The sequence below is a fragment of the Oncorhynchus tshawytscha genome, linkage group LG12 (assembly GCF_018296145.1).
Source record: "Oncorhynchus tshawytscha isolate Ot180627B linkage group LG12, Otsh_v2.0, whole genome shotgun sequence".
NCBI classification, from domain to species: domain Eukaryota; kingdom Metazoa; phylum Chordata; class Actinopteri; order Salmoniformes; family Salmonidae; genus Oncorhynchus; species Oncorhynchus tshawytscha.
Window position 1 is genome coordinate 16,792,969 of NC_056440.1, and position 26,577 is coordinate 16,819,545.

Genomic DNA, 26,577 nt, shown 5'->3' on the forward strand with positions numbered 1-26,577 from the left:
GTGCAACGCTGTCCTTTTTTATTTAACTAGGCAAGTCAGTTAAGAACAAGTTCTTAATTACAATGACGGCCTCCCCCAGCCAAACACTAACATCGCTGGGCCAATTGTGCACCGCCCTGTGGGACTCCCAATCCCAGCCGGTTGTGATACAGCCTGGAATCAAACCAGGGCCTGTAGTGACGCCTCTAGTACTGAGATGCAGTGCCTTAGACCGCTGCGCCACTCGGCAAAGGGTGGCTACTTTGAAGAATCTAATATAAAATATGTTGATTTGTTTAACAGTTTTTGGTTACTACATGATTCCATGTGTTATTTCATTGTTTAAGTCTACAATGTAGAAAATAGTAAAAATAAAGAAAAACCTGGAATGAGTAGGTGTGTCCAAACTTTTTTGACTGGTACTGTGTATCAGCTTGCAGTGTGTTGTCTCACTTTCATTACCCCTCACTTCATTCAAACATCTTTCATTTTCTCTCTCCCATCTATCATATGACAAACTCTTGTTAATTTTAAGTGTTTATGGTATGTTTTCCAAAAGACTATACAATAACATGCATAACACATTTGAAAAATGTACTGACATTTAATGCAATTCATCTGTTTGAGCTGTAGTCATTTCTGAATCAGTCAGGAAAATAGTCCCATCTTATGTTGGAAACATGCATTACGTCAGAAACCGCTGTAGACAGGACCTTGGTCCCTGTTACAAATATAGATATTTTTTAGTTAGCGAATGGTTCCCTATCTGAACACAAAAATAACATCACAGGAAAAAAAGAAACATGACAAACAGAACATTTTGATCCATGCAAAGCTTAAGAGATTAAGTTTATTTTTTATAACGATTTGAAAAAGCACCTGCCGATATTATGGCACTCGTGATTATTATTATTTATTTTGATCAACAAAGTAGCTGATTTCTAAGAAATTAACACAATCTAAGAAAGTGATTTGATTTGTGGTTTTGAAATAAATAAACATCCAATCATAGTGCTGTAGGATGAAGCTGACCCCAACCACCTGTTTCAATACATCCTTCTTCCTTAAAATATCACTGGGCCCGTATCCACAAAGCCTCTACAGTGCTGATCTAGGTTCAGTTTCACCTTTTAGATCATAATGAATAAGATTATATGGACAGGGTGGACCTGATACGAGATCATCACTCATATTCCGAGACGATTTATGGATATGGGTCCTGGTCTGATATGAACATGAAAGGTAAAACTGTGGTAGAAAGGTCAGAGATTACTCTAAAGAAGGAAGTAATTGAACAGGGTCTAAAAGGTCAGTTTTCCTTTTCGTCCTTTGAAGAAGAACACTAAACTGATCCTAGGCCTGCACTTAATTACAATGTCTATCACCAATCAATGGCAAAAGCATTGTGGAGGAGTTGTAGACCAACTACTATACATACATACCAGGGTTAGGATAGATGGAATTAAAACATGAATTTATTCAGGGAGTGAATTGAAACTTCCTCAATATTTCCATTGAGCAACTTTAAGTCATTAATTGAATTTCTTCCACCGACCGCATTGAAAAGCAATTGACTCTACCTTTGTAGATACTGTGTGTGTAACGTTACCCACCTAGGGATTGATATTAAAGTCTACAAAGGCAAGTCAGGATCATTTTTTTGGTTGCTCAAATCTTGTGATCACTTGCTCAAATGTAAATTAAGCAGAAGCGCCATATGCCTTTCACTTTTTTTAAATCAGTAAAAAATTTAAAAAAAGTGTGACCTGCCCAACTGCCATAAATCCTGTCTTTCACCTAAAGGGATATCCGTTTTAGGCTATTGAAATTCTTTGCAGTTTGGTTGTATTCACTTTTTAAAAACATATCACCTGACTAATGGCGCAACCTCAGAGCAGGCTCAACTTGCATGACCGCACAGTTAACTTGACAAAGGCAATGGGGCAACCCTTAATGTAAATCCCTGCGGCAATTTGGAAGGCTGTGTGTGAATGCACACTGTTTGCATTCTGCTTACAATGACAGGTGGGTGATAAGGTTAGGGTGAGTGATAAAGGGAAAATCTCATGGTAGTGCAAATGGTTCACAACATGTAAGAAAACATGGTGAATGGATCACTCATGGTAGAAGTGGCCTTTGAACACAGAGCTAGGATCAGATTAGCCTATGCCAAATCCAAGCCTTATTAACCAAGCAAAAACATCTCACCCTATCAGTGATTAAGGGGCAACATTTACCTACTTTGAAATGAACATGGTGACACTATATGAAACCACCATTATAAGACTACATTACACTGGCACAAGCATGACATAACCGATGCTTTAAGCCATCATGGACACTAATGTCGGGTTATGACAACTAACCCAACAACACCATAACTTAGTCATGACTTGATATGTACAACCATTACATTTGCCATCATGAATACTTTGACATGGCATCTCTTATGTTCCTGATCACACCTGCGTGAAGTAGCATAAGCTGGCCTGATTCCAAACCAAAAGTCCTTGTTGAGAACCAGTCTATCTAAACCTTTACGATCCAGGAGATGTAGTCAACAAACAGAATTGGGCATTTAATTCCAAGGGACCGGTTTAGATTCAAATGTCACAAAAAAAGAACAGTAAGACCCTTAGAACCAGAACCGGTCCAATTCAGAAGGCCTTTTTCTCCAGCCGGTCCAGGATGGCCTGGATCCTCTGCACAGCCTCCTTCCGGGCCTGCCTGACCACTTCCTGTCCCTGGGTCTCCACTGAGTCCAGAACCAGCAGCTCCTTGGTCAGCAGTTCCTCCAGGTATCGGTAACTCTTGTCCGATTTTTTACCCACAAACTCATCCACATCCTCATGGAGCAAAAGCACCCGGGCCATAACCTGCTGGACTTTGGCCAAGCTGGGGTTGTCGCTCAGGGGCTGGGGCCCGATTGGCCCCTGGGGCTGGGTTGGAGGCTCACCCTGGGAAGGCTTTGGCTCCTGCACCCCCCCTCGTCCTGGTTTGTTGTACATCTGGGGAGGTGAGCTGAAGTCGACGGGCTTGCCATTAGTGGGGTTAGGGGAGGGGGCTGGTCTGGGTTTGGGTCCCACCTGTGGGGCACACTGGTGCTGGTGGGGTCCTGGGTAGTGCTGGTCCTGAGGAGGTAAAAAAGATTCTTACACAATTAGTGTGTAATGAATAGAAATTAAATTAATTCAGACCCAAGACTGCTATGGTACCAGAGGAGGGTAATGAGCTTTTCTGAACTATCCCCTTTCTTCCAAGAAGAACAAAATTAGTACCACTTAGAGGGTATTTTAGAAACAATATGTTCAAATAAAGGAGGAGACGACCAAAGGCCAATTTAGGTCTTTGAGATGCCTCCCTTGTGTTCCACACGTACCTTGGCTTCATAGGGGGGTGGGGCTCCAGTGCCAGTGCCTGGCCAGGCTGGGGGGTGTTGTGGGCGGACAGGGTTCCCATAGTTGCTGTGTAGAGGTTGGGTGCCTGGCTGCCACTGCTGGTGTGAGGGCCCATACCCACCTGAGTGGGCCCAAGCCTCAGCCTGCGGCCTAGGGTGAAGGGCCTGTCCAGTGGGGTATTGGGGGTTTGCAGGCAATGCAGGACCACCCTCCCCATAGTGTGTGTAAGACCCAGGAGGATAGCTAGGGGCCTGGGAGAAAATAGACAAGAGCCATTATGCCCAACTGCCTTTACCTCAGACACTGTTAAACACTGCCCTGGTTGAATGCACTTACCCCTTGACAGTGTGGTCCAGGGTAGTGGTGGTGCTGATGTTGGTGCTGGGTGTGGGGTTGTCCTGACCCGCCTGTGCTCTGCTCTGGTCCTGGGCAGCCCTGGCTAGGGTACTGGCCTGTTGCCTGCCTGGGAGACATCTGCTCTGCACAGTAGAATGGGTTGGATGGGTGGAAAGAATTTGCCGGATATTGGCCTGGACCAGTGTTATAGACGCCGTGGCCATTTGGATATGCTTGCATTGCCTGGATAGGGAGAGAGAGGGAATGTGTGCATACATCAGTAAGGGTTTGAATGTGAGTGCCAGACTGCTAGTCTGTGAAAATATTCGTGCGTGAGTAACAAAGTGTCAAGGAAGGGTGAGAGCCCTTGAGATGACGGATTAGGACTTAATCCCCATGTATAGAGGTGGATTTAGAGGGCCTTTGCTATGACATAACATGAGGCCGCACTGTACCTGTGGGTTGTAAGGTGGCTGTACATCAGATCCTGAAGGGTAGGCATTTGGATAGTGCCCTGCTGTGGAATGTGTCTGGGGATACCAGTAGTTTGAGGAGTAACCAGGGTATTGGGAAGCGTCCTGTAGGCATATGATAAGAAATTTTACCTGGGCTCAAAATCCGCAATGTTTAAATAGTCAACTATATTGACATGAGTAAACAGTAACCCCAGACCTCTATTGTCACGTCACTTCAAGAACTTGTTTGACTAAAGTATCCAATCGTCTAGTAATGAAGCAAGACACTGACCGAATGCAAAAGCATTTCCTACTGTATTACATAATAGCTAGCTAAGGTTAGCTAGCAGCGGAAGAATCACAAAACAGTAGCTATTAACTAGCTAGGATATAAATCATACACTACAAACTGCATAACTAGACAATCTGCATGTCAAATATAACCAAATAAGCAAGTTAGGTAGCTAGCAATATAGGACATCACTAGTTAGGTAGATGGGACAAACGGTCAGAAGATGGTTAGCTAGCTAAAGTGGCTGGCTAGAACGCAGGCTAACTAGCTAGCTAGCTAGCTAATGAACGCTCAACTGTATACAGTACAAAAATACTAACGTGTGTTGACGAACATTAAATCGTATGTTCTAAAATGTGATTAACATAACTAGTTATCTACGTGTTGACATGAATTAGCTATACAATGTGTCGTACCATAGCGTTATTCCAGTTCACGTTATTATTTTCCGAGTTGAAATTTGAGGGCCAGGCGGATTTGGGATTCGACTGCATTTGATGATGCATCACCCAAGCAGCGTCCCCAGCACTTCTGTCGTTTGTCATTAAAAGAAATCGTGATAAAATGGACTGTCAAATCGGAGCGCTCTGACTGCTATGAAAAACAAAAGCTTTATTGAAATTCTCGAGTTGTTGAAGGCATTGACCATGGGCAGCTAAATATATCATTGTTTGCCCCTTTAATTTTCGCCCCTCCCTTTTCCTTTTTTCCACGTGCGTGGAATATTTGGTATTTTGACCAATAGGCGCTCAGAGTTTAGAGTAGAGCCCACCGAATGAGTCGATTTAAACCAATAATTTGTTTAAACAAATTGCGATGGTTACAATTCGCGGTAGTTGTTTGAATGGTCTAATATTTGTGTCTTATTAAAAACCAAACGCATATTTATTCAAAGTATTACATTATTATAAAAATGAAATGTCCTAAATATATATCAGTTATTAAAGTTATATTAGCCGAAATTGTCACTTTAATAACTATATCGAAATTCAAATACAATAACAATGTTATCTATTATCGGATACAATAATAAATTACAGAAGAACATTTTCCAATGTGCGGTGCTATCGGCGCTTAATGGGTTACAATTCTACAGGAAGGGCTTCCCTGAGCATGCGTTCCCTGCTCTTCCTGTAGAGAGGATACAGATATACATTTTAACGATTTGTCTTGACACATGTCATACACGGCGATTAACTCCACACGATCAAAATGAACTACATGCCAGGGACCGCGAGTCTCATCGATGACATAGACAGTAAGTTGGGATAGCGAAGGTTAGGCTGAGTTGAGACAGAAGTGAGTGAAAAGCCCAAAACATTTCCAACGTTCGAAAACCGTGATGATGATAATGATCAAATACAGTCACTGGTGAATTATGAAGCCCTTCTTGTTAACTATTCATCATTTGACACGCGGCGACCTTGCAACATTGTATTCAAAACTCACTGTGGGGCGTGGGGGGCAACGTTTGGATACATTGTAACCACGTGCGGTGGCTCAACTATAAACATTCCTTTTTTTCTTGCAGAAAAGCATCTTGTACTTCTTCGAGATGGACGAACGCTAATTGGGTTTCTGAGAAGCATTGACCAGTTTGGTATGGCAAATTAACAAAAAAATTATAATATTTCAGTTTAAACACTAGCCTTCTTAACTTAGTTTGATGTTGTCAATACTCAGATAATGTAACTTATTCACAAGTAGGTACATTCAGGCAATCAAAGGGAAAATGATCTTAACTTCCCTATCTCATCTCTTCACCTTCTCTTTCAGCCAACCTAGTTTTTCATCAAACAGTCGAGCGCATCCATGTGGGCAAGAAGTTTGGAGACATCCCCAGAGGAATCTTCATTGTGAGAGGAGAGAACGTTGTTTTGCTTGGAGAAATAGTAAGTATTCATCCATGCCACCCTCTTGTTCTTTATCAGTACTTCAAGGCTGTTTTAGTTTCCTTAGTAGAGTAGGCCTACACAGTCATTTGTTTGTGCTAAAGTAAGCCTGTTGATTAGACCAGAGGGGATATATTACAAATTAGTTGAATGTGTAGCAGTTTTTCAATATACTCACATGATTAGTAAGTACTTCAGCCCAAACTTTAGTTGTCACCTACGTAGCATGGTTGATTCTCACACAGGGCCTGGTTTCCCAAAAGCATATTAAGGCTATATTCATCAGTAGAAATATAGGATCCTATCGTTCTAAGATGGTCTTTGCTTGAACTCACTGGCCAAGCATCCTGCCATCCAGGACCTCTATACCAGGTGCTGTCAGAGGAAGACCCTAAAAATCGTCAGACTCCAGCCACCCTAGTCATAGACTGTTATCTCTGCTACCGCATGGCAAGCGGTACCAGAGCACCAAGTCTAGATCCAAAATGCTCCTTAACAGCTTCTACCCCCAAGCAAAAGATTGCTAAACAGTTAATCAAATGGATACCTGGACTATTTATATTGACCCCCTTTTTTACGCTGCTGCTACTCACTGTTTATTATCTATGTATAGTCACTTTACCCCTCCTACATGTACATATTACCTGGACTAACCGGTACCCCCACACATTGACTCGGTACCGGTCCCCACTGTATATAGCCTCTTTATTTTATTGGTACTTTTTTTGTACTTTATATTTGATACATTTTTGTAGCAAATATTATTATTTATTTTTTAAATCTGCATTGCTGGTTAAGGGCTTGTAAGTAAATATTTTACGGCAAGGTTTACACCTGTTGAATTTGGTGCATGTGACATACAGTTTGATTTGATCAGTTGAGAACAATCAGTTGCTGGGGTTTACACATGTGCCACTGCTATTACTCTCCAGAAGGACATGCATGACATGTACGTTGACAGTATGCTTAATATAATCCCACTTTAGGACGTTGATAAGCTGTGTGACAACGTCTTGCAGCAAGTTTCTATAGAGGAGATCCTGGAGGAGCAGCGATTGCAACAGCAAGCCAAGCAGAAGACAGAGAAAGCCAAGGTGACCGCACTGAAGGACAGAGGCCTATCCATCCCAAAAGCAGATAATCTCGATGAATACTGAAGGCACTTCTGTTCCATTTTCTTCCGTAATACTGGACTCCTCAGTTATATGTTGAATAGGGGATTATTTTGAAGACTATGAGAAGAATGTGTGCTTTGTAGATGACGCAAGTCACACTAAATACTGTACTGATTTAATTTAGATTATGACTCATTGGTTTGAAAGCAAACAATGAATTAAGTGATGCATGATTTGAGGGTAGACCACACAACCTAGATTGTCTACAAGACATTTGATGAGAAATCAATTATGATTTTCATACCATAGCACTGAGAACTAAGTCAATAGTATATAGTGATGAACTCTGTTAGTGTAAGCAGACACATTGTAATGGCAAGATTTGTTTTCCATAAAAGTTTTTGTTATTTTATTACTGAAGTCTGCTTTGTTTAATTTGTAAATGGGATTTTTCATTTGAGTCTGACTATGGATCACTGCTCTACTGCAGGAGGCACTGTGGTCTCTCATAGAGTGATGGAGGTCTCTAGTATATTAGCATGGGCAGTGCCATTGAGGGCTTCCATCATTTTAATGTAGTCAACTGGGTGGGACTTCCAACTTCATTGGCTGATCCCTCTTGGTGACCCTGTTGAAGTCATGTCCAACCGGATGATCAGGTGGGATCAGCTAATCTGACGGAGAATGGCGCTGGGATGTATAGCGTCCATTTTACGGGCTCCTGACCAAATATGCTATTTTGTGTTTTTTCTTTTTGTGCTGATCCTAAAGTTTTTTTGTACATGATGTTTCCACCATAATTTCCTATTACAGAAAATAGCTTCTGGACATCAGAACAGCGACCTCACTTTGGATGAAGAATTCTACTTCAATGATTCGACTGCACAGGACATAATGCTCACCTGGGACCAGGCCCTAATCCCTAACACAGAAGATGAAAATATGGCGATATAGAGAATAACAAGTCTCTACCCTCTGTTCTATTGGTGAATGTTTAATCATGGGAGAACAACCTAGACGAGATTCGTTCAAGACTGTCCTATCAATGGGACCTGAAGAACTGTAATACCCTATGCTTGTCGATATGTAGGCGCAAGTCATTAAGTTTTATTCCCCATATGGGTACGGGCACAGTGAGATGCATGAACACGGATTCAATCGTATATCATGTACAGTACCAGTCAAAAGTTCCAACACACCTACTCATTCCAGGGTTTTTCTTTATTTTTACTATTTTCTACATTGTAGAATAACAGTAACTACATCAAAACTATGAAATGGAATCATGTAGTAATCAAAAAAGTGTTAAACAAATCAAAATGTATTTTTGATTCTTCAAAGTAGCCACCTGTTGCCTTGATGACAGCTTTGCACACTCTCTCACCCAGCTTCATGTAGTCACCTAGAATGCATTTCAATTAACAGGTGTGCCGTGTTAAAAGTTAATTTGTGGAATTTCTTTCCTTCCTAATGTGTTTGAGCCAATCAGTTGTGTTGAGACAAGGTAGGGATGGTGTACAGAAGATGGCCCTATTTGGTAAAAGACCAAGTCCATATCATGGAAAGAACAGTTCAAATAAGCAAAGAGAATCAACAGTCCATTACTACTTTAAAACATAAAGTTCAGTCAATCTGGAAAATGTCAATAACTTTGAAAGTTTCTTCAAGTGCAGTATCAAAAACCATCCAGCGCTATGATGAAACTGGCTCTCATGAGGACCGCCACAGGAAAGGAAGACCCAGAGTTACCGCTGCTGCAGAGGATATGTTTATTAGAGTTACCAGCCTCAGAAATTGCAGCCCAAATAAATGCTTCACAGAGTTCAAGTAACAGACACATCTCAACATCAACTGTTCAGAAGAGACTGCGTGAATCAGGCCTTCATGGTCAAATTGCTGCAAAGAAACTTCTACTAAAGGACACCCATAAGAAGAACACACTTGCTTAGGCCAAGAAACACAAGTAATGGACATAAAACCGGTGGAAATCTGTCCTTTGGTCTGGTGTGTCCAAATTTGAGATTTTTGATTCCAACCGCCGTGTCTTTATGAGATGCAGAGTAGGTGAACAGATTATCTCTGCATGTGTGGTTCCCACCATGAAGCATGGAGGAGGAGGTGTGATGGTGCTTTGCTGGTGACACTGTCAGAGTTATTTATTTAGAATTCAAGGCACATTTAACCAGCATGGCTACCACAGCATTCTGCAGCGATACGCCATCCCATCTGGTTTGCGCTTAGTGGGACTGTCATTTGTTTTTCAACAGGACAATGACCCAACACACCTCCAGGCTGTGTAAGGGCTGTTTGACCAAGAAGGAGAGGGATGGAGTGCTGCATCAGATGACCTGGTCTCCACAATCACCCAACCTCAACCCAAATGAGATGGTTTGGGATGAGTTGGACCGCAGAGTGGAGGAAAAGCAGCCAACAAGTGCTCAGCATACAGTTGAAGTCGGGAAGTTTACATACACCTTAGCCAACTACATTTAAACTTAGTTTTTCACAATTCCTGACATTTAATCTTAGTAAAAATGTCCAGTCTCATCTGGTTTGCGCTTGGTGGGAATATTGTTTGTTTTTCAACAGGACAATGACCCAACATACCTCCAGGCTGTGTAAGGGCTATTTGACCAAGAAGGAGAGTGATGGAGTGTGTTCCAGTTTTGTCATACAACACAACGCCACAGATGTCTCAAGTTTTGAAGGAGCGTGCAATTGACATGCTGACTGCAGGAATGTCCACCAGAGCTGTTGCCAGATAATTGAATGTTAATTTCTCTACCATAAGCTGCCTCCAATGCTGTTTTAGAGAATTTGGCAGTACGTCCACAACCGTGGACCACGTGTACAAACGCCAGCCCAGCTTCCTCACTTGCGGGATCATCAGTAATAAAGACTGTTTGTGGGGAAAAACTCATTCTGATTGGCTGTGCCTGGCTCCCAAGTGGGTGGACCTGGCTGCCAAATGGCTGCACCCCTGCCCAGTCTTGTGAAATCCATATATTAGGGCCTCAGGAATACATTTCAATTGACTGATGTCATTATATGAACTGTAACTCAGTAAAACCATTGAAATTCTTGCATATTGCGTTAATATTTTTGTTCAGTATATATGAACCTAAGAAGACAGGCAGAGAATCACCAATGGCATAAAGTCTACTGGTAGGCCTGTATGAGATCATTGAGATAATTGGATGTTGTGTTTGATCAGTTTTCATAGTTAAAATATGTTATTGTGCACCGCGGTTCTTAGGCTTTCCATGTCAGATGAAAAACAGCATTTGAACAACGGACCAATAGCCTATGTATGGGGAACATCACCTTTATCAATATCATTCTTTCTCCCAAGGTCTTTCATCTTCAGTTCTACCGCTTGGCATTGCATTGGGAGGGGATGGCAAGAATGTGCCGCTATCAGATGTCTTTGACACCCAGACAGGCATACTCAGCAACGCATACGTCATGGGCCAGATATGAACACTCCCCTTCCGACTGGCTGTGTGTTCCACGGGCGATGGAATGGAATATTGGAACCACCAACTTGGTGGATCAAGATTTGCGAACTCTTATTATAAATGATTGAACTTCCATAGACTGTACACATCCAAATGTAACCGACATATTGACCAGGACCACGGGGGAAACTCCTTAGAGCTCCGCCAAACGTTTACAACCAAGATAAAAAAACCCAGCCCTTTTTTTTTTTATTACGTACCAAGAGGTGGAGCACGTTGAGTCTAGTACACTTCACCAACTCCCACCAGTGCTACTGGTCTGTGCTTCAGCCGCTGTTACGAATGCGTTACCAAAGGATGTAGGTCTTGCCGAGGTCTCGGGCTGTTTCGGGATGTATTGATGGCTCAACAGTCCTATCCTTCTTTGATCCACCAAATTTCGCACGAAACACAACAGTCTCCGGAATTGGAATGGAAATGCCCTCCGGACGCTGTATTCGGAGCCGACAATATGAACCATGCCCTAGTTAATATTACAAGGATTTCCTCGATAGCCTGTGTATAGACTTTCAAGGAATTTGAAATGTATACATTTGATTCGGATTTGGAGTAAAACGAAAAGCAATTTAGCCGTGAAGAGCAAGGTGTTGCTGTGCCGACGTAAAAACAACAACGCATCTATTCAGCAAAATCAAAGGATTTTAGATGGAGCTGGAGAATATTGTGGCCAATACGGTACTGTTAAAAGCAAGAGAAGGTAGGTCTTCAAACAGCCTAATAAAATGAATGAACCATTTTGACGCGTAGAATGGGGTTCGAATTCCATTTTATGTTGAATGCTACAGTGATGCAATCTAAATTGTCTCTGAACATGATATTTATAGATGCTATGCTGCTCAAATCTACTTTATACCATACACCACCACCTTCATCATCACCAAACCACATGTTTTATTGCTTATGATAGGCTTTTAAACCCTTCAATGTATCCATTCCTAGCTCAATGGATGTCCAATCTAGCCGATGTATGTTTAGGCCTGTAGGTTAAAATCGTTTGACAGTCCCTACGTTTGTTCACAAAGGTCCCTCTAAATGTAATTTAAAAAATAACCCCGCACATCAGCCTTACGTTTTGTTTAACAAATTGTTTTCTGCGTGATTATGATTAGACTGTAGTAGAGCCCACCAGTGAAACCGTAACCATTCTTTCGCAATATTCGACATGTTCAGACAGTATGACTAGAACTGGGGTCAAACTCTGGTCTGATGATCATTTGCTACAGTTGGCAGTGGCACATGTATGATGATCTATGACGTGATATGAATCTAAATGCTATGGTGGTCTCCGTGCAGCAAAATGCAGCCTTTTTTACTTCGATACCCCAAACAACCGTGTGATTGGGCACTTAGGTTCTGTCAATTTCATTTTTACCGTCTGTTTGTGTTAGGTCATAATCTGTGTGTTCGGCAGGTGGAGAGTTTCGGAGCTGTTTAGTTATTAACCTTCATTCATCTTTAAGGAAATATCCTTTCACGTGCACATAGGCCTATCCCTTCACTTCAGACTCGACCAAGGATCCAAACTGATGAAATTATTGGCATTGCAGTACGTTACTAATGATAATGTTATGGCTCTTATGTCGTTTTTGCCATAAAATAATGAGAATGTTATGGCTCTTATGTCGTGTTAATGTCATAAGATACAGCGTCCCGTCTATCTGAATACAGAAAAAAAACTGAGAAGGCTGTGTTCCTCTCACTCTGAGAAATGTACCGTTAGATACACACACACACACACACACACACACACAGTTGTGCATGGTGTAATGTGGCTACAGGATCTCTGTGGAGTTGAGCAGTGACGCAGGAGAAGGCAGTGTTCCTATGGCTGGCCTAGTGGTTATCTCACAGTAATAATGACATACTTATGGATTGGCTGCACTCTGGGTCAAAGATAGGACAGACAGAGAGAAAGAGAAGGATGTTTGCAGTCAGTGTACCACTGCCATACAAGGGTCCTTCGTTGTTTTGAGATGCAGCTTGAAACCAGTCTATTAGTGTCAAATAAAAACGGCCAGATCACAGATGATTCCAAAGAAAATCAGAGCATCAAACAGTTTCTATAGCACAGGTACTGTATTTGGCAACCAGTCCTCAGGTGATCCAAAAATATTAAATAGTTTAGTCATGATTGTGAACCACTGCTGGTCCAGGAGTGGTATAGTGTTCTCTAATCTGAATAACATGGAACTGTCATATGTTCAGATATGTGCAAGATAATGAAAATAACATATCTATTTTGAAGTCATTTTTTGGTGGTGTCCCTTTAAATTGAATGAAATAAGAAGATGACATGGCGACCCATGACAGATCCTTGTTGTCCCAGCTGCTCTATACCCGAGCCAGCATAGTACGGGTTGGGTTGGCACAACAGTGTGTAAACCATGGTCTGGTACATCCCAAAAACTGAAAGGGGTTTTCATTGGTCATCAGTGGATTCACTGTTGCTTTTTGCTCAGAGTTGATAGTGAAAAGGCAGACCTGATCAACAGAGATTTGAACTATGAAGAGCTGATGGTTTATTTATAAGATCTCGTTGAAGATTGCTCCATAACAAGTGATCAACTGTCAACTTATCTTTTGTGATTCATTGCTGATTGGAGTGTGTTGTGTATCGAGTCTAATGAGTGCTTAGTTGTTTAGATTTTGCCTGGAAATGTTAGAATGACTAGGGGCCGTAACTGACAGAGCCCAGAGTGCCAACGGTTGAATGAATGCCTGTGAGATTCTGTCAAAGTCCGGGGTGTACAGGGATGCTCCTATCTGTGTGTGTGTGCTGTGTACTTACGCTGTATGCCGAGGCTGGTTGAGGTCACAGCACAGGGACATAGTGAGAATGTGAATGGAGAAGAGAGAACCATACATATTCCTGTTTGTTTATGCAAGTGTGTCTCAGCCAAGGCTGAACGGAGAGATCCTCATTCCCTGTCCGAATGCTCCCAGAGTCAGAGAGACAACAGTAAAGCCCAGTTTCCACTCAGCTCCCAGTGTTTACGCCAGCGTCCTCACACTTCCCAAATCACTGGAATAAAGTGAACTGTAGCCAAGCAGAGAAATAAAAAGCCATCAATATCCCCTGCCTTCTGCAGAGCTGACCAGGGAGAGAGAGACCCTATTCCAGTACTTGGTAAATGCATCCCTCTGTTCTCCTGTATTCCTTTGAAGTAAGTAATCATCACTAATCTGACACGACTGAGTTGGTCTAAGCGCAGCTTCACGATAGCCAATTCAGTCATGTAAGATAAGTGATCACAAGGGAGGATTTGTTAAGGGGCCAGAGGATGGAGTAGAACTTATTCAGGCCTGCTGAAGAGGACCTTTGATGACATCACAGTTGAGATTCCAGGAAGTTTATCTCACCTGCTCTGTCTCAAATACCAACAAACAACAGAGTAGCTAGTAAGACCGGAGTATAATTCAGAATCAGGAAATCTCCCTCCGTTTCTCCCTGGTGTCCAGTATTCTTGTTTTTGTGGAGGATCCTGAGGGGATGATGCAGTGAAATCCAAACCTCCATTCAGCCATCTCATCTCTGCTGAGGATCACCTAACAGCTCATATTACCAGTCACAGCCCACAGTGTTGGAAGATGCTGACGTGTTGAACATAGAAATAATAAAGGTACAATCCAAAACTTCTACTTCTCTTGTGACAATGGGGAAAGTGCAAACAGTCAATTTGAATTAAAACACACAATTACTGCGCTTGTTGTCCTGTTCCTCTGCATTTTGTGCCTTTGCACTCACAAAGACCTTTCCCCTCAGTCCTCCAAAACGTCTTGAGAAGACATAGTAACTGGAAGTTGAGCATCCGCATTGTGCCTTAAATGCTAGTTTCATCAATGTGAAAGCAGAAGTGTTTTACATGTCAGACTACCCTGGAAGGGTTATAGAACAGCGAGGGCAGCAGTGTTTCTTCCTGTTAAAATACTAAGCGTCACTTGTTCTTGATTTTTTAGGAAGCATTTCCTCTGAGATCTGCTTCTTCTATTCGCTGAGCTGTGGAAGGGAGGCATCGCCATGTGTGTGTAAGGAGCGTGTGAATTCCTGTGTGTGTGTGTGTGTGTAATCTTAGCTCTGACGAGGGCAACATCCTGCAGTAGACCCTGTGCTCATGATGCCTGCATATGTGTATACGCGCTTCCCCATTCACAACTGTCACATTGGCAGCAGCCGTGGAACCCAAGCCACCTGAACGAACGTCATCAGCGGTTTAAATGAAGGAGAGTACAGGGAAAAGTGTTGTTGAATTCCGATGTGTTGTTGGGATAGCAGACGTGTAGCAACAGAATTGTAGCCTAGGTGCCAGCCTGCGATTTTAGATTCATGCCTCCGTTGTTGGCCAACAGAACAGGCTAAGAGAATAGCATTGCCGATCCATGTCTTCCCTGTTTTCAGATACTGTTGCCCTTTTTTAATCGAGGAAGTTGGTAACAAAGCTATGTTGGATGGATGGCCTCCTCTTACCTGAGGCAATTGTCTTGTTCAACCTCTGTTCTAGAATAAAAGGTGTTCTAGAGTGAAGGAACAAATGTTCTAGAATGAAGGGACGAGTGTTGTATCTAGAATGAAATGCGAACATGTTCTTAAACTGAGAAGTTTTCTTGAATAGAGGAAAAGGAATGAATTGATGGATCGTCTGATGAAAACAAACATGCAGATTTTAGGGCTCTATCTTAAACTGGCAAAACAGACAATAAACCAAACATTGTAGTACAAACAACACCATCTGTCTGTCATTGAAAGGTCACAAACACAGACAAGCATTCCCCTCACTTCTACTGAGGAGAAACATGGTGAGAAAATGGCAGCTGTCTTTCTAAAGCCAACAGCTACCTCTGACGTGGGGCGGCAGGTACCTGCCACTCTGGGGCGGCAAGTACCTGCCACTCTGGGGCGGCAAGTACCTGCCACTCTGGGGCGGCAGGTACCTGCCACTCTGGGGCGGCAGGTACCTGCCACTCTGGGGCGGCAGGTACCTGCCACTCTGGGCGGCAGGTACCTGCCACTCTGGGGCGGCAGGTACCTGCCACTCTGGGCGGCAGGTACCTGCCACTCTGGGGCGGCAGGTACCTGCCACTCTGGGCCGGCAGGTACCTGCCACTCTGGGCGGCAGGTACCTGCCACTCTGGGCGGCAGGTACCTGCCACTCTGGGCGGCAGGTACCTGCCACTCTGGGGCGGCAGGTACCTGCCACTCTGGGGCGGCAGGTAGCCTAGTGGTTAGAGCGTTGGGCCAGTAACCGAAAAATTGCTAGATTGAATCCCCGAGCTGATAAGGTCGTTCTGCCACAGTTCCTAGGCCATCATTGTAAATAAGAATTTTTTCTAAACTGACTTGCCTAGTTAAATGGCGGTTACATCTATGCAGATGAATGCTATTGGAATGTTAATCACCATTTATTCCCAGGCACAAGATAATATGGCTGTTTGCTGAATCAGTGGGTTTTACTTCAGCAATATGTAATGAGATAGACACAGACAAGATGATGGATCTTTAAGATGGTTTTGAAGGAAAGCAAGACAGACAGAGTAAAAGAGTGAGTGTACACAGTGGGCACTGGGCATTGTGAAATAGTGTGAGCCACTAACTCTGTCACTAAACCCGATGTAGTCCTGCATGTCATAGCTGACTGATTACGGTGTGACCATGTCCACGCTGTCTTGTCAGCTGACTTGTGCTGAGTGGTTCATTGGTTATACTGGCAGTGCCCATGAAGGAAGTTGAACATTATGAGACTATTAATAATACATTCTAACAATATTGGAAAAGGACAGTTTTAGGTAATAGAAGATGCCTGCTGGTCAATGTTGCCTCAAATCTTTTGGGGTACTGAGCAAATTTCCGGTCTGCTGAGCGCAAACTTGAATATTGAAAATTCTGTGCAACTTCCAGCCAATGTGTGGTGTTCAATGTAGGCCTGCATTCCATGAGCCTTTTGAGGAAAAACTTGCAGGGCTTGGCATTAAACCTGTTTATCCACTTGTCCTTCAGACAAGGAGGTGACTGAAAATGTTTTTTTGTTGTTTGATGCAAGAAACCACTTTACAAAATAAAATGCATTATTATTCCCATACCATTATTACAGAGAATCAGACAAATGATGCTACCCTCTGCCTATTGGCTACTTAGCTTATTCAAGACAGTCTCAAAATACAACACTGCCCCTTTACCTAACTGGGCTAATAACTCACTAACTAGCAAAGGATATAAACAAAATGTGCACACGAGGCTACATGCAGCTCTTGCTTTGATCTCAAAAGAAGCTAAACTACTCACGACCACAGCTGTATGGCACAGATCCGTATATGGCAATGGTCTATTTGCATACAGGCCTTTTGCAGCGTTATTTGGTTATGCTGCAGCGGTCTGTGTAGAGTACAGGCTGAGTCGTGCTCAGTAGAATCCTACTCTGATGTTTTCTGTCTTCAGCAAAATCTCTTGCATAGTTCATTTTGTTTCGGTATGTTGAATGGGAAGTGGCTAATATTGAGATGATTCGATCACAATTGCCACAGTAAAGGGAAACGTTGATAGTGTTAACTAACAGGGAAAACTCTACGAAGTTGAGTGAAGTAAAATCTCATGCTTCTCTCCTTGGGCTGATAGTTCTTCTGGGCTTTGTGCAGCAGTCTCGGGGCTGCTGCGTGGCCGCGCAGTTTAGAGGGAACATTGCTGCTGGTGCTGGAATGTGTAGGGTGCTGGTGCTGGAAGGTGTAGGGTGCTGGTGCTGGAAGGTGTAGGGTGCTGGAAGGTGTAGGGTGCTGGTGCTGGAAGGTGTAGGGTGCTGGAAGGTGTAGGGTGCTGGTGCTGGAAGGTGTAGGGTGCTGGTGCTGGAAGGTGTAGGGTGCTGGAAGGTGTAGGGTGCTGGAAGGTGTAGGGTGTGTGAAAAACCCTATCATGGTAGAGCGGTAAAAATAAAAATCCTTGATAAACATTTGGATAGTAGTTATTACTGCAAGTGAGAGTGATTTTGTCTTAAAAATATACCTGCAAAGTGTAAAATGGTAGTAGATGCACAGTCAACACATTCAGTATAGTATATGTGGCCCATGCAGGAATCCAACTACTGTAGTACTGCAAGCACCATGCACGCTCCAGACAACTGTGGTTAGATTGTCAACTAGGCACTATCTAGCTACAGGTTTTTTCTTATTTGTCACATGCACCGAATACAACGGATGTAGACTTTACCGTGAAAGGCTTGCTTACGAGCCCTTCCCAACGATGCAGAGTATTAAAAAATAATAATAATAATACAAAAGAAATACGGATGGATCTCACCTCAGGCTTACTTTGTGAGGAGCCTTTGTTGTAAGGTGAGAAAATGCTGCTCGATCGTGTTATAGCACAAGTCTCAGCAAGCCACAGGAGAAAAAAAAACAGGATTTATGCTCCCTAAAGAATCATGTCTAGTTTCAGACATCATTGGCTATTTTGCAGTAGTTTTTCCTAAAAAAGCTTATTACCTTCTCGTGTCCTGACTTCCATGGTGACTAATCTGGCAGGATCAGTCATGATGAACACCTATCCACTATGCAGTGCATTTGTGTGTGCAGCCTGGAGTGTGTTCCCTCAGGGCTTCTCTCAGAGGGCTGAGCCATGACATAATGCTGAGGAGTTTTATTCAGGAGACAACTGAAGATCGTTAATGGGAGGAGAATCCCATCCATGAAAGAATAGTTGAGAGGCCCAGGCCAGCCCGTTTCCTCTCTGTGTGCTTCTGTTTGTTTGTGTGGACACAGAGAAAAATACGGAAAATGTTTTACATACTAGCTGTCGCTCACACATAGCTACAGAGCAAGCCCCCACCCTCATGAACAAGCCCCCACCCTCATGAACAAGCCCCCACCCTCATGAAGCTGAAAGGTAGCTATGGTTCTATACTTTGTGCTGTCATGTGTTGCCTTGTGTAGGAGAATTGTCTTTGTTATTTTAGTGTCTGTCCGTGCATCTATGTTGAATCTCTTTAGACAAACCCGATGAATATTTAATGTTTGAAGTGGAAAATTATCAATATCTATAGGACTACTCATCTCTGAGTTTGGCTTGTGTACATTCACTGTGTACACACACACACACACACACACACCAGAAAAGGGAATGAACATGTAGTAGTTAAGTGGTAGACATTGACCCAGTGGCCTCTTAGTGTTGTTAAATTTGGGCTGTTTTCCCAGTTCCCAGACCTTATCAGAGTTATCTATTTAAAGGCTGTTTTTGGTATTCCTGAGTCCATTGGTATGCCCCAGATCCATCACTAATTTTAGAGCCCCCAGCACGACACAGAAAGGGTATATTAAGAAGAAGAGGGTTGCAAGTCCGATACTTGTATGAGAATGTTGGCATACAAAGCGAGAGAGAGTGGAGGTCAGGGGAAGGCACAACAGAATGAGCTATTTAGGAGATCACTACCATATATTCCAAATATCAAATTACCTTGGTTATTTTTCCTGAGAGGGAATGTCTTGTGTGGTATTTGGCATACTGCAGCAGTGACACTGGACTTTCAGATGTGTTTGGTTTCAGCAGTGCATGACCAGGCAGTTAACACTACTCTCTTCAGATGAACAAACAATCTGACTGTGTTCTGTATCCATTAATCACACAGGAGAGCGGGAGAACCAGGAGAGTGGGAGAACCAGGAGAGGAAAGGAAAGGGGGTGAACCAGGGGAGGAGAGGGAGTGTGAACCCGGAGAGGGGGGCAAATAACGAGAGGGGGACAAACGAGGAGAGGGGAGCGATCCAGGAGAGGAGAGAGGAGCGATTCAGGAGAGGAGAGGGGAGCGATTCAGGAGAGGAGAGGGGAGCGATTCAGGAGAGGAGAGGGGAGCGATTCAGGAGAGAAGAGGAGAGGTTGTGAACCAAGAGAGGAGAGGTTGTGAACCAAGAGAGGAGAGGTTGTGAACCAAGAGAGGAGAGGAGAGGGGGTCTACCAAGAGAGGAGAGGGTGTGAACCAAGAGAGGAGAGGGGGTCTACCAAGAGAGGAGAGGGGGTCTACCAAGAGAGGAGAGGGGGCGATCCAGGAGAGGAGAGGAGATGGGGCGAACCAGGAGAGGAGAGGAGATGGGGCGAACCAGGAGAGGAGAGGAGATGGGGCGAACCAGGAGAGGAGAGGAGATGGGGCGAACCAGGAGAGGAGATGGGGCGAACCAGGAGAGGAGAGGAGATGGGGCGAACCAGGAGAGGAGAGGAGATGGGGCGAACCAGGAGAGGAGAGGAGATGGGGCGAACCAGGAGAGGAGAGGAGATGGGGGGCGAACCAGGAGAGGAGAGGAGAGGAGATGGGGCGAACCAGGAGAGGAGAGGAGGAGATGGGGCGAATCCAGGAGAGGAGAAGGGGTGAACCAAGAGTGGAGAGGAGATGGGGGAATGGAGAGGAGAAGGGGTGAACCAAGAGTGGAGAGGAGAGGGGTGAACCAAGAGAAGAGAGGGGGCGATCCAGGAGAGGAAAGGGGAGAGAAGAGGTGATGGGGTCTACGAGGAGAGAGGGTGAACCAGGAGAGGGGGTGAACCAGGAGAGGGGATAGGGTGAACCAGGAGAGGATAGGTGAAGGTATCTACCAGGAGAGGAGAGGGGGTGAACCAGGAGAGGAGAGGTTGATGAACCAAGAGAGGGTGAACTCTGGTAGAAGAAAGAGGATGGATGAGCTTTCATAGAGAGAAGAGGATTTGAGCATTCAGACAGAGGAAGTGTGTGTTTGTGTACACACAGGAAAGGATATGGAGAACAGCTGTAGAGGAAGTGAAGAGCCTAGAGAGGGCCATCGTAATCACTTTAACCCTGTTTCCGGAATTGCTGTGTGAGGCAACTATCTTTGATTTTGTCATTTTGTGTGTCTGTGTGTCCATGCGCGTGAGCTGTGCACTTATTTGTGTGTTGTGGTTTGATGGTTGTCTGTTTGTGTGTGTTGGAGACAATAGCCTTTTGGACAGAATCAGTCCTATCCTGGGGCAGCAGTGTTTAGTGTTTAGAGCGTTGGGCCAGATATCAAAAAGTTACTAGTTCGAATCCGTGAACTGACTTTGTAAAACAATCTGCCCACCTTAGCCCTAATTGCTCACAGAGTGCTGTCAATAATGGCTGCCCAGCTAGCACATAATGTTCTCAGAACCATGTTTTTCGTAGGTGGGATTTTCAGTACTTCAGCATAATGTTTCTTACAGGTCTCCTCATGGTTCTATTTAAAATGTTTTCAAATTGTTCAGAGAATGTTAAGAAACAGTTTTCTTCTGTGGAAAATTCAGTACTTCAGCATAACGTTTTCTACAGGTTTCCTCATGGTTCTATTTAAAGTCATGTTCTCAGCACATGAATAAAACTTTCCATAAAAACCACAAGAAAAAATGAGTAATGTTCAGAATGTCAGCATCAACAAAACTTAATATCTGCTATCTTGGTTAGTGTGTTCAGGTGTGTTGGCTGTGCCTTGTTTTCTTTGAAATGGGGTCTGTCTGAATAGACTGAAATTAAGAGCTTTGTATGAGTTTTTTTTTTAAACACACAAAAAAATGGAATGCTAGCTCTGTCCTGGTGTCGCAGTGGACTAATTCCAGGACTAAAGAACAGAAGATCGTAGGTTTGAATCTCACTGATGCCATGCCACAATCAAAAAAGGAATTTGTTTGCATGATTAATGCCTAAGCAAATACATTTCCATGTGTCCTATCAGTGCTAAGGGTTCAAAACAGTTAACCTAAATGAAACATGTTCTCAGAACATGATTTAATTACCTTAAAATAACTCAGAGTTTCCTTTCTCAGAATGTTAATAAAACCTCCCAGGAAAACTTTCAGCAAACCATGGTAAAATGTTCTCAGAACGTCCCTACAACCTAGACATGTATGTTCCCAGAACAGGCAAAATTGACACCGTTAAAAACGGTCAGGAAACTTATGGCTTTTTCCCAGAACCAATGGGAAACCAAAAACGTACGTACCCTCAACTTCCAACGAACTTAATGTATTATCTGGGTGATCCCATTTCATGACCTCACTCTCCAAGGGAGTCTCAGGGAGAATGGGATATGCAAAAAAACACATTTCCATTTCACCACACACTTGTAGAGGTTATGTACATGTGTGAAACAGGGCAAATTTAAGTGCCCCCTATTTGATCTTTTTGACCTAAGATTGGATCAGGTCAAAGGTTTAGTCTGTACCATTTGTTCCTTTTGGAGGATTCAGAGCAGTAGGCCTAGTGCTGGTGGACTGTTCTGTTCCTCTCTTGTAGATGTATAGCGTATGTCACCCAGTGTGCCCTCAGCTGTCACAATGCAATTTTTTATCACTTTTCATGTGTGGTATATTTATAGAACAGGAAAATTGTGACACCTGACACTTTCCCGTACAGGAGAGTAACCCCCCCCTCCTCTTTCACTCACTCTCCAATTCTAACCTTAAAAAATGTATTCGGGATTGGTGTCCCTTCCACGGGATGCTTGAGCTAACGTAGGCTAATGTGATTAGAATGAGGTTGGAAGTAACAAGAACATTTCCCAGGATATAGACATATCTAATATTGTCAGAAAGCTTAAATTCTTGTTAATCTAACTGCACTGTCCAATTTACATTAGCTATTACAATGAGAGAATACCATGCTATTGTTTGAGGAGAGTGCACAATTTTTAACATAAAAAGTTATTAAACAGATTAGGCACATTTTAGGCAGTCTTGATAAATCATTTTTAACAGAAATGCAATGGTTAATTGGATCAGTCTAAAACCTTGCACATACACTGCTGCCATCTAGTGGCCAACATTTAAATTGCACCTTGGCTGAAATAATACATTATGGCCTTTCTTTTGCATTTCAAAGATGATGATACCAAAAAAATACAAAAGAACGTTTTTTATTTTCTTTGTATTATCTTTTACCAGATCCATTGTGTTATATTTGCCTACATTCCTTTCACATTTCCACGAACTTCAAACTGTTTCCTTTCAAATGGTACCAAGAATATGCATATCCTTGCTTCAGGCAGTTAGATTTGGGTATGTAATTTTAGGCAGAAATTGAAATAAAGGGGCGGATCCTTAAGAGTTTCACCTTAAACCCCCTAGAAATAGCATTTGACCTTGTAGGGACTAACAAAATGTCCCCAGTTGGTCAATTTTTTTTTGTTTATTAGTCCACACACACAATCTTGTACAGCTGACAGTTCAGTCCCATTCAAAATCCTATTTTCCCTAACCTATACTTTACCTTATTATTTATTTAACCAGGCAAGTCTGTTAAGAACACATTTTTATTTACAATGACGACCTACCCCAGCCAAACCCTAACCCGGACGACTGGGCCAATTGTGCGCCGCCATATGGGACTCCCAATCACAGCCGGTTGTTATACAGCGTGGAATCGAACTAGGGTCTGCAGTGACGCGCCTCTAGTACTGAGATGCAATGCCTTAGACCGCTGCGCCACTCGAGAGCCTAAAACCTTAAACATAATTCTAACACTAACTGTAACCTTAACCTTAAACCCCCTAGAAATAAGGCAGTTAACCCACTGTTCCCAGGGCGCCGAAGACGTGGATGTCGATTTAAGGCAGCGCCCCCTGCACCTCTCTCATTCAGAGGGGTTGGGTTAAATGCAGAAGACACATTTCAGTTGAAGGCATTTGTCCCCAGTTGGTCAAATTGTTGTTTGTTTACTATTCTTGTGGGGACTTCACACACACACAGACACACAGTGTTGTAAGAGAGACAAGCATCAGATCTCAGAGGTTGTGAGGTCAGGGGCCGGTCTGACCACCTCTGTCAAAGGCCTCTCTAGGCAAGCCTGCGTTAACAGGCCGACAGCTAGAGCCCTCAGACAGACGCTATTTCTAACATCACCGTTGGTTGCCAAGACGCCGCGAAACGCGCGAAGAGATCCAACCTGTTACGCTCAGGCCATTGTGTTCAGAATTAATTCCCTGGAGTTGGTTGATGAAACTACTATTTTTATTTTGTTACTCTGTACATTTTTGACGTTTGATATATTGATCATGATTTGTACAAAGTATGTCATGTAACAGAGTGTAAATCCTGTTATCGGTCTTTATTTTTCCCCTGTATGACTGTGTGATCTCAATAAATTTAAAAAATCACACAATTTAACAACACCAAAACAGAAGTCATTGTCACTGTACCAAACTATGCTTTAAGTCAGTGGTCACCAACCAAGGCATTCCTTGAACCATTTCATATGTCTGAAGGTACAAACTGGCTTTCTGGCGGGCCCGTGGCGAGCAAATCAAGTGCACTATAGACCTATCACTGGCCAATCAGCTGGCTCAGATTACCGTGTCTGCAGCAAGGTAGCAGGCGTAAAAGAAAGTTACAGCAAAGCTGATACTGAGATTTCTAAACTTTTAAAACCATGACTAGAGAGACGGTCAATGAATACAGCAAAGAGATGCTGTTTTTTTTTCTGTTTCAAATATTTTTATTAAACACACACAAGAATGGTGTACAGGTATACAAGACAGGTATACAATTATTATCTAAACATAAAGAGCACATAGGAACAACAAGACCCAGAGTTCTGGGTGCAGAACAAATTATACAAAACACGACATACAAAACAAGGACACGTAGAAAGAAAGAGGGAAGATCCCATCCCCTATCCCCCCCCCCTCCCAACTGCTCGGGTGGCAGGGCCAGCACATGCTGCCCAAAGGTAGATTAAAATATTACAATTGAGAGTGCGTTAATAAGTACAAATTCACAGCGCCGACTTGTCCAAGTAGGAGAGGAAAGGCTGCCAGATTTGATCAAATGTTGATAATTTATTGTTCAGAATATATCGAATTCTTTCTAAGTGTACAGTGTTTGCCAATTCACTGAGCCATAATTTGGTAGAGGGCGCTTCCCTCCTTTTCCAAAACAACAAGATTAGTTTTTTTGCCGAGATGAGACCGTACGAGATTAGCTGTTTTGGGGGGTTGGTTAATCCGTTTAGGGACTCAGATACTCCCAGGATTATCAGAAGCGGGTCTGAATCTATTGAAGTCTCCAAAACTTCAGAGAGGATCCCAAAAATTCCACACCAATAACCATGCAAGCTAGAGCATAGGGCAAAGCAGTGGAGTAGTGTACCCTGTGCAGCCTGACATTTATCACATGTAGGGGATGTGTCAGGAAATATCCTATGCAGTTTAGTTTTGGAATAGTGTAATCTGTGTAATACCTTGAATTGTGTGAGACGATGTCTGGAATTAATGGAGCATGTGTGGATATACTCCAAGCTCTCTTCCCAGTCTGCCACCGAGATGTCAGTCCCTAGTTCTTCCTCCCATTTTGCCTTGATGGCATCTGTAGAAGGTGTGCTAACAGATTGAAAAGCATCATATAGACACGATATCAGTTTATCTGAGGTGGGGCATATTTTTATGCATCCGTCAAACATGGAAGGTTTAGCATTCCCAAATGTTGGGAGGTGTTTTCTAACATAGTCTCTAATTTGTAGGTATCTGAAAAAATTACTTCTGGGAAGATTATAAATTTCCCTCAGCAACTCAAAGGAAGCAAAGGTCCCCTCTATGTATAAATCCCCTACGGTACTTATCCCCAACTCTCCCCATCGCTCAAAGGTGTTATCAAGGTTAGAAGGAGCAAAGGAGGGATTCCTGGCGACAGGGAGCATGAATGACATTGGTCTAAGCTCAAAGTGGACTTTAATTTGCTTCCAGATTCGGACTGTGCTATGTATAGTAGGATTGTTACAATAAAGTGACATCTCCAGATTGACAGGTGACAAAATCACAGCGCCAATAGAGAAGGGGTGACACTCCTCACGTTCCATGCTAAGCCAACTGGATGCCGGAAGTACGTCGTCCAACAGAAACGTAACAACGCGGAGGTTAGCGGCCCAGTAATAAAATATAACATTTGGGAGAGACAATCCTCCCTCCATCTTGGATTTACAGAGGTGTTTTTTATCTATCCTGTGTGTTTTATAATCCCAGATGAAAGGATTGATAATTGAGTCCAGTTGTTTATGAAAGGATTTAGGTATGAATACTGGGATGTTCTGATATAGCTAGAGCAGTTGTGGGAGGAAGACCATTTTAATGGCATTAATATTTCCGAGCAGAGAAATTGGTAGAGTTCTCCAAAATAGTATGTTTGCTTTGAGTTTTTGTATCAGAGAGGGGAAATTCTCTTTAAATAGTAAAGAGTATTGTTTGGTAACTACAATTCCTTTGTAGGTAAATTTTTCTGAAGATAACTTAAATGGGAGATGTTCTAGCCAGGAGGTGTTTTGCGACCGTATGGGCATTAATTCCCTCTTGTTCCAATTTATTCTGTATCCCGAGAAGGTACCAAACAAATTGATCACATCAAGAATAGCTGGAATACTAGCCTGGGGTTCTGTTACATAGAGGAGGATGTCATCTGCGTATAGGGAGATCTTATTTAGGGTATCTTTAGTATTATAGCTGTGTATTGCTGCATGAGATCTAATCGTCTGAGCGAGCGGTTCGATAATTAGGGTGAAGAGCATAGGCGACAGCGCACAACCCGCCTTGTCCCCCTATTGAGGTTAAATCGGGGCGACAATGATTGGTTAGTGAGTATTCTGGCACAGGGGTTCCTATATAAAAGG

At 43.0% G+C, this 26,577-nt stretch overlaps 3 protein-coding genes across 5 annotated transcripts in view; 2 read left to right on the top strand and 1 right to left on the bottom strand.

Moving 5' to 3' along the window:
* Positions 1-498: 498 nt before the first annotated feature.
* On the bottom strand, positions 499-5,160 carry LOC112262618 (BAG family molecular chaperone regulator 4). The gene is made up of 5 exons (XM_024438260.2): positions 4,877-5,160; positions 4,169-4,291; positions 3,714-3,956; positions 3,359-3,628; positions 499-3,110 (listed from the first exon to the last, which is right to left on the bottom strand). Exons 1-5 carry the CDS (start codon positions 5,003-5,005, stop codon positions 2,637-2,639), a joined length of 1,239 nt encoding a protein of 412 aa, XP_024294028.1. The 5' UTR covers positions 5,006-5,160; the 3' UTR covers positions 499-2,636.
* Positions 5,161-5,557: 397 nt separating this feature from the next.
* On the top strand, positions 5,558-7,879 carry LOC112262619 (U6 snRNA-associated Sm-like protein LSm1). The gene is made up of 4 exons (XM_024438261.2): positions 5,558-5,718; positions 5,992-6,060; positions 6,237-6,352; positions 7,339-7,879. Exons 1-4 carry the CDS (start codon positions 5,673-5,675, stop codon positions 7,507-7,509), a joined length of 402 nt encoding a protein of 133 aa, XP_024294029.1. The 5' UTR covers positions 5,558-5,672; the 3' UTR covers positions 7,510-7,879.
* A 3,082-nt stretch (positions 7,880-10,961) lies between these two features.
* LOC112262620 (G protein-coupled receptor kinase 5) overlaps positions 10,962-26,577 on the top strand; it is a 57,433-nt gene continuing 41,817 nt past the window's right edge. The window contains exon 1 of one of the 3 annotated variants that reach the window (XM_042331390.1): positions 10,962-11,682. In XM_042331390.1, coding sequence (XP_042187324.1) covers positions 11,631-11,682 — 52 coding nt within the window. In that variant the 5' untranslated portion in view covers positions 10,962-11,630. The remainder of the gene's footprint in view (positions 11,683-26,577) is intronic. The other 2 variants (XM_042331389.1, XM_042331391.1) reach the window with 2 other exon arrangements.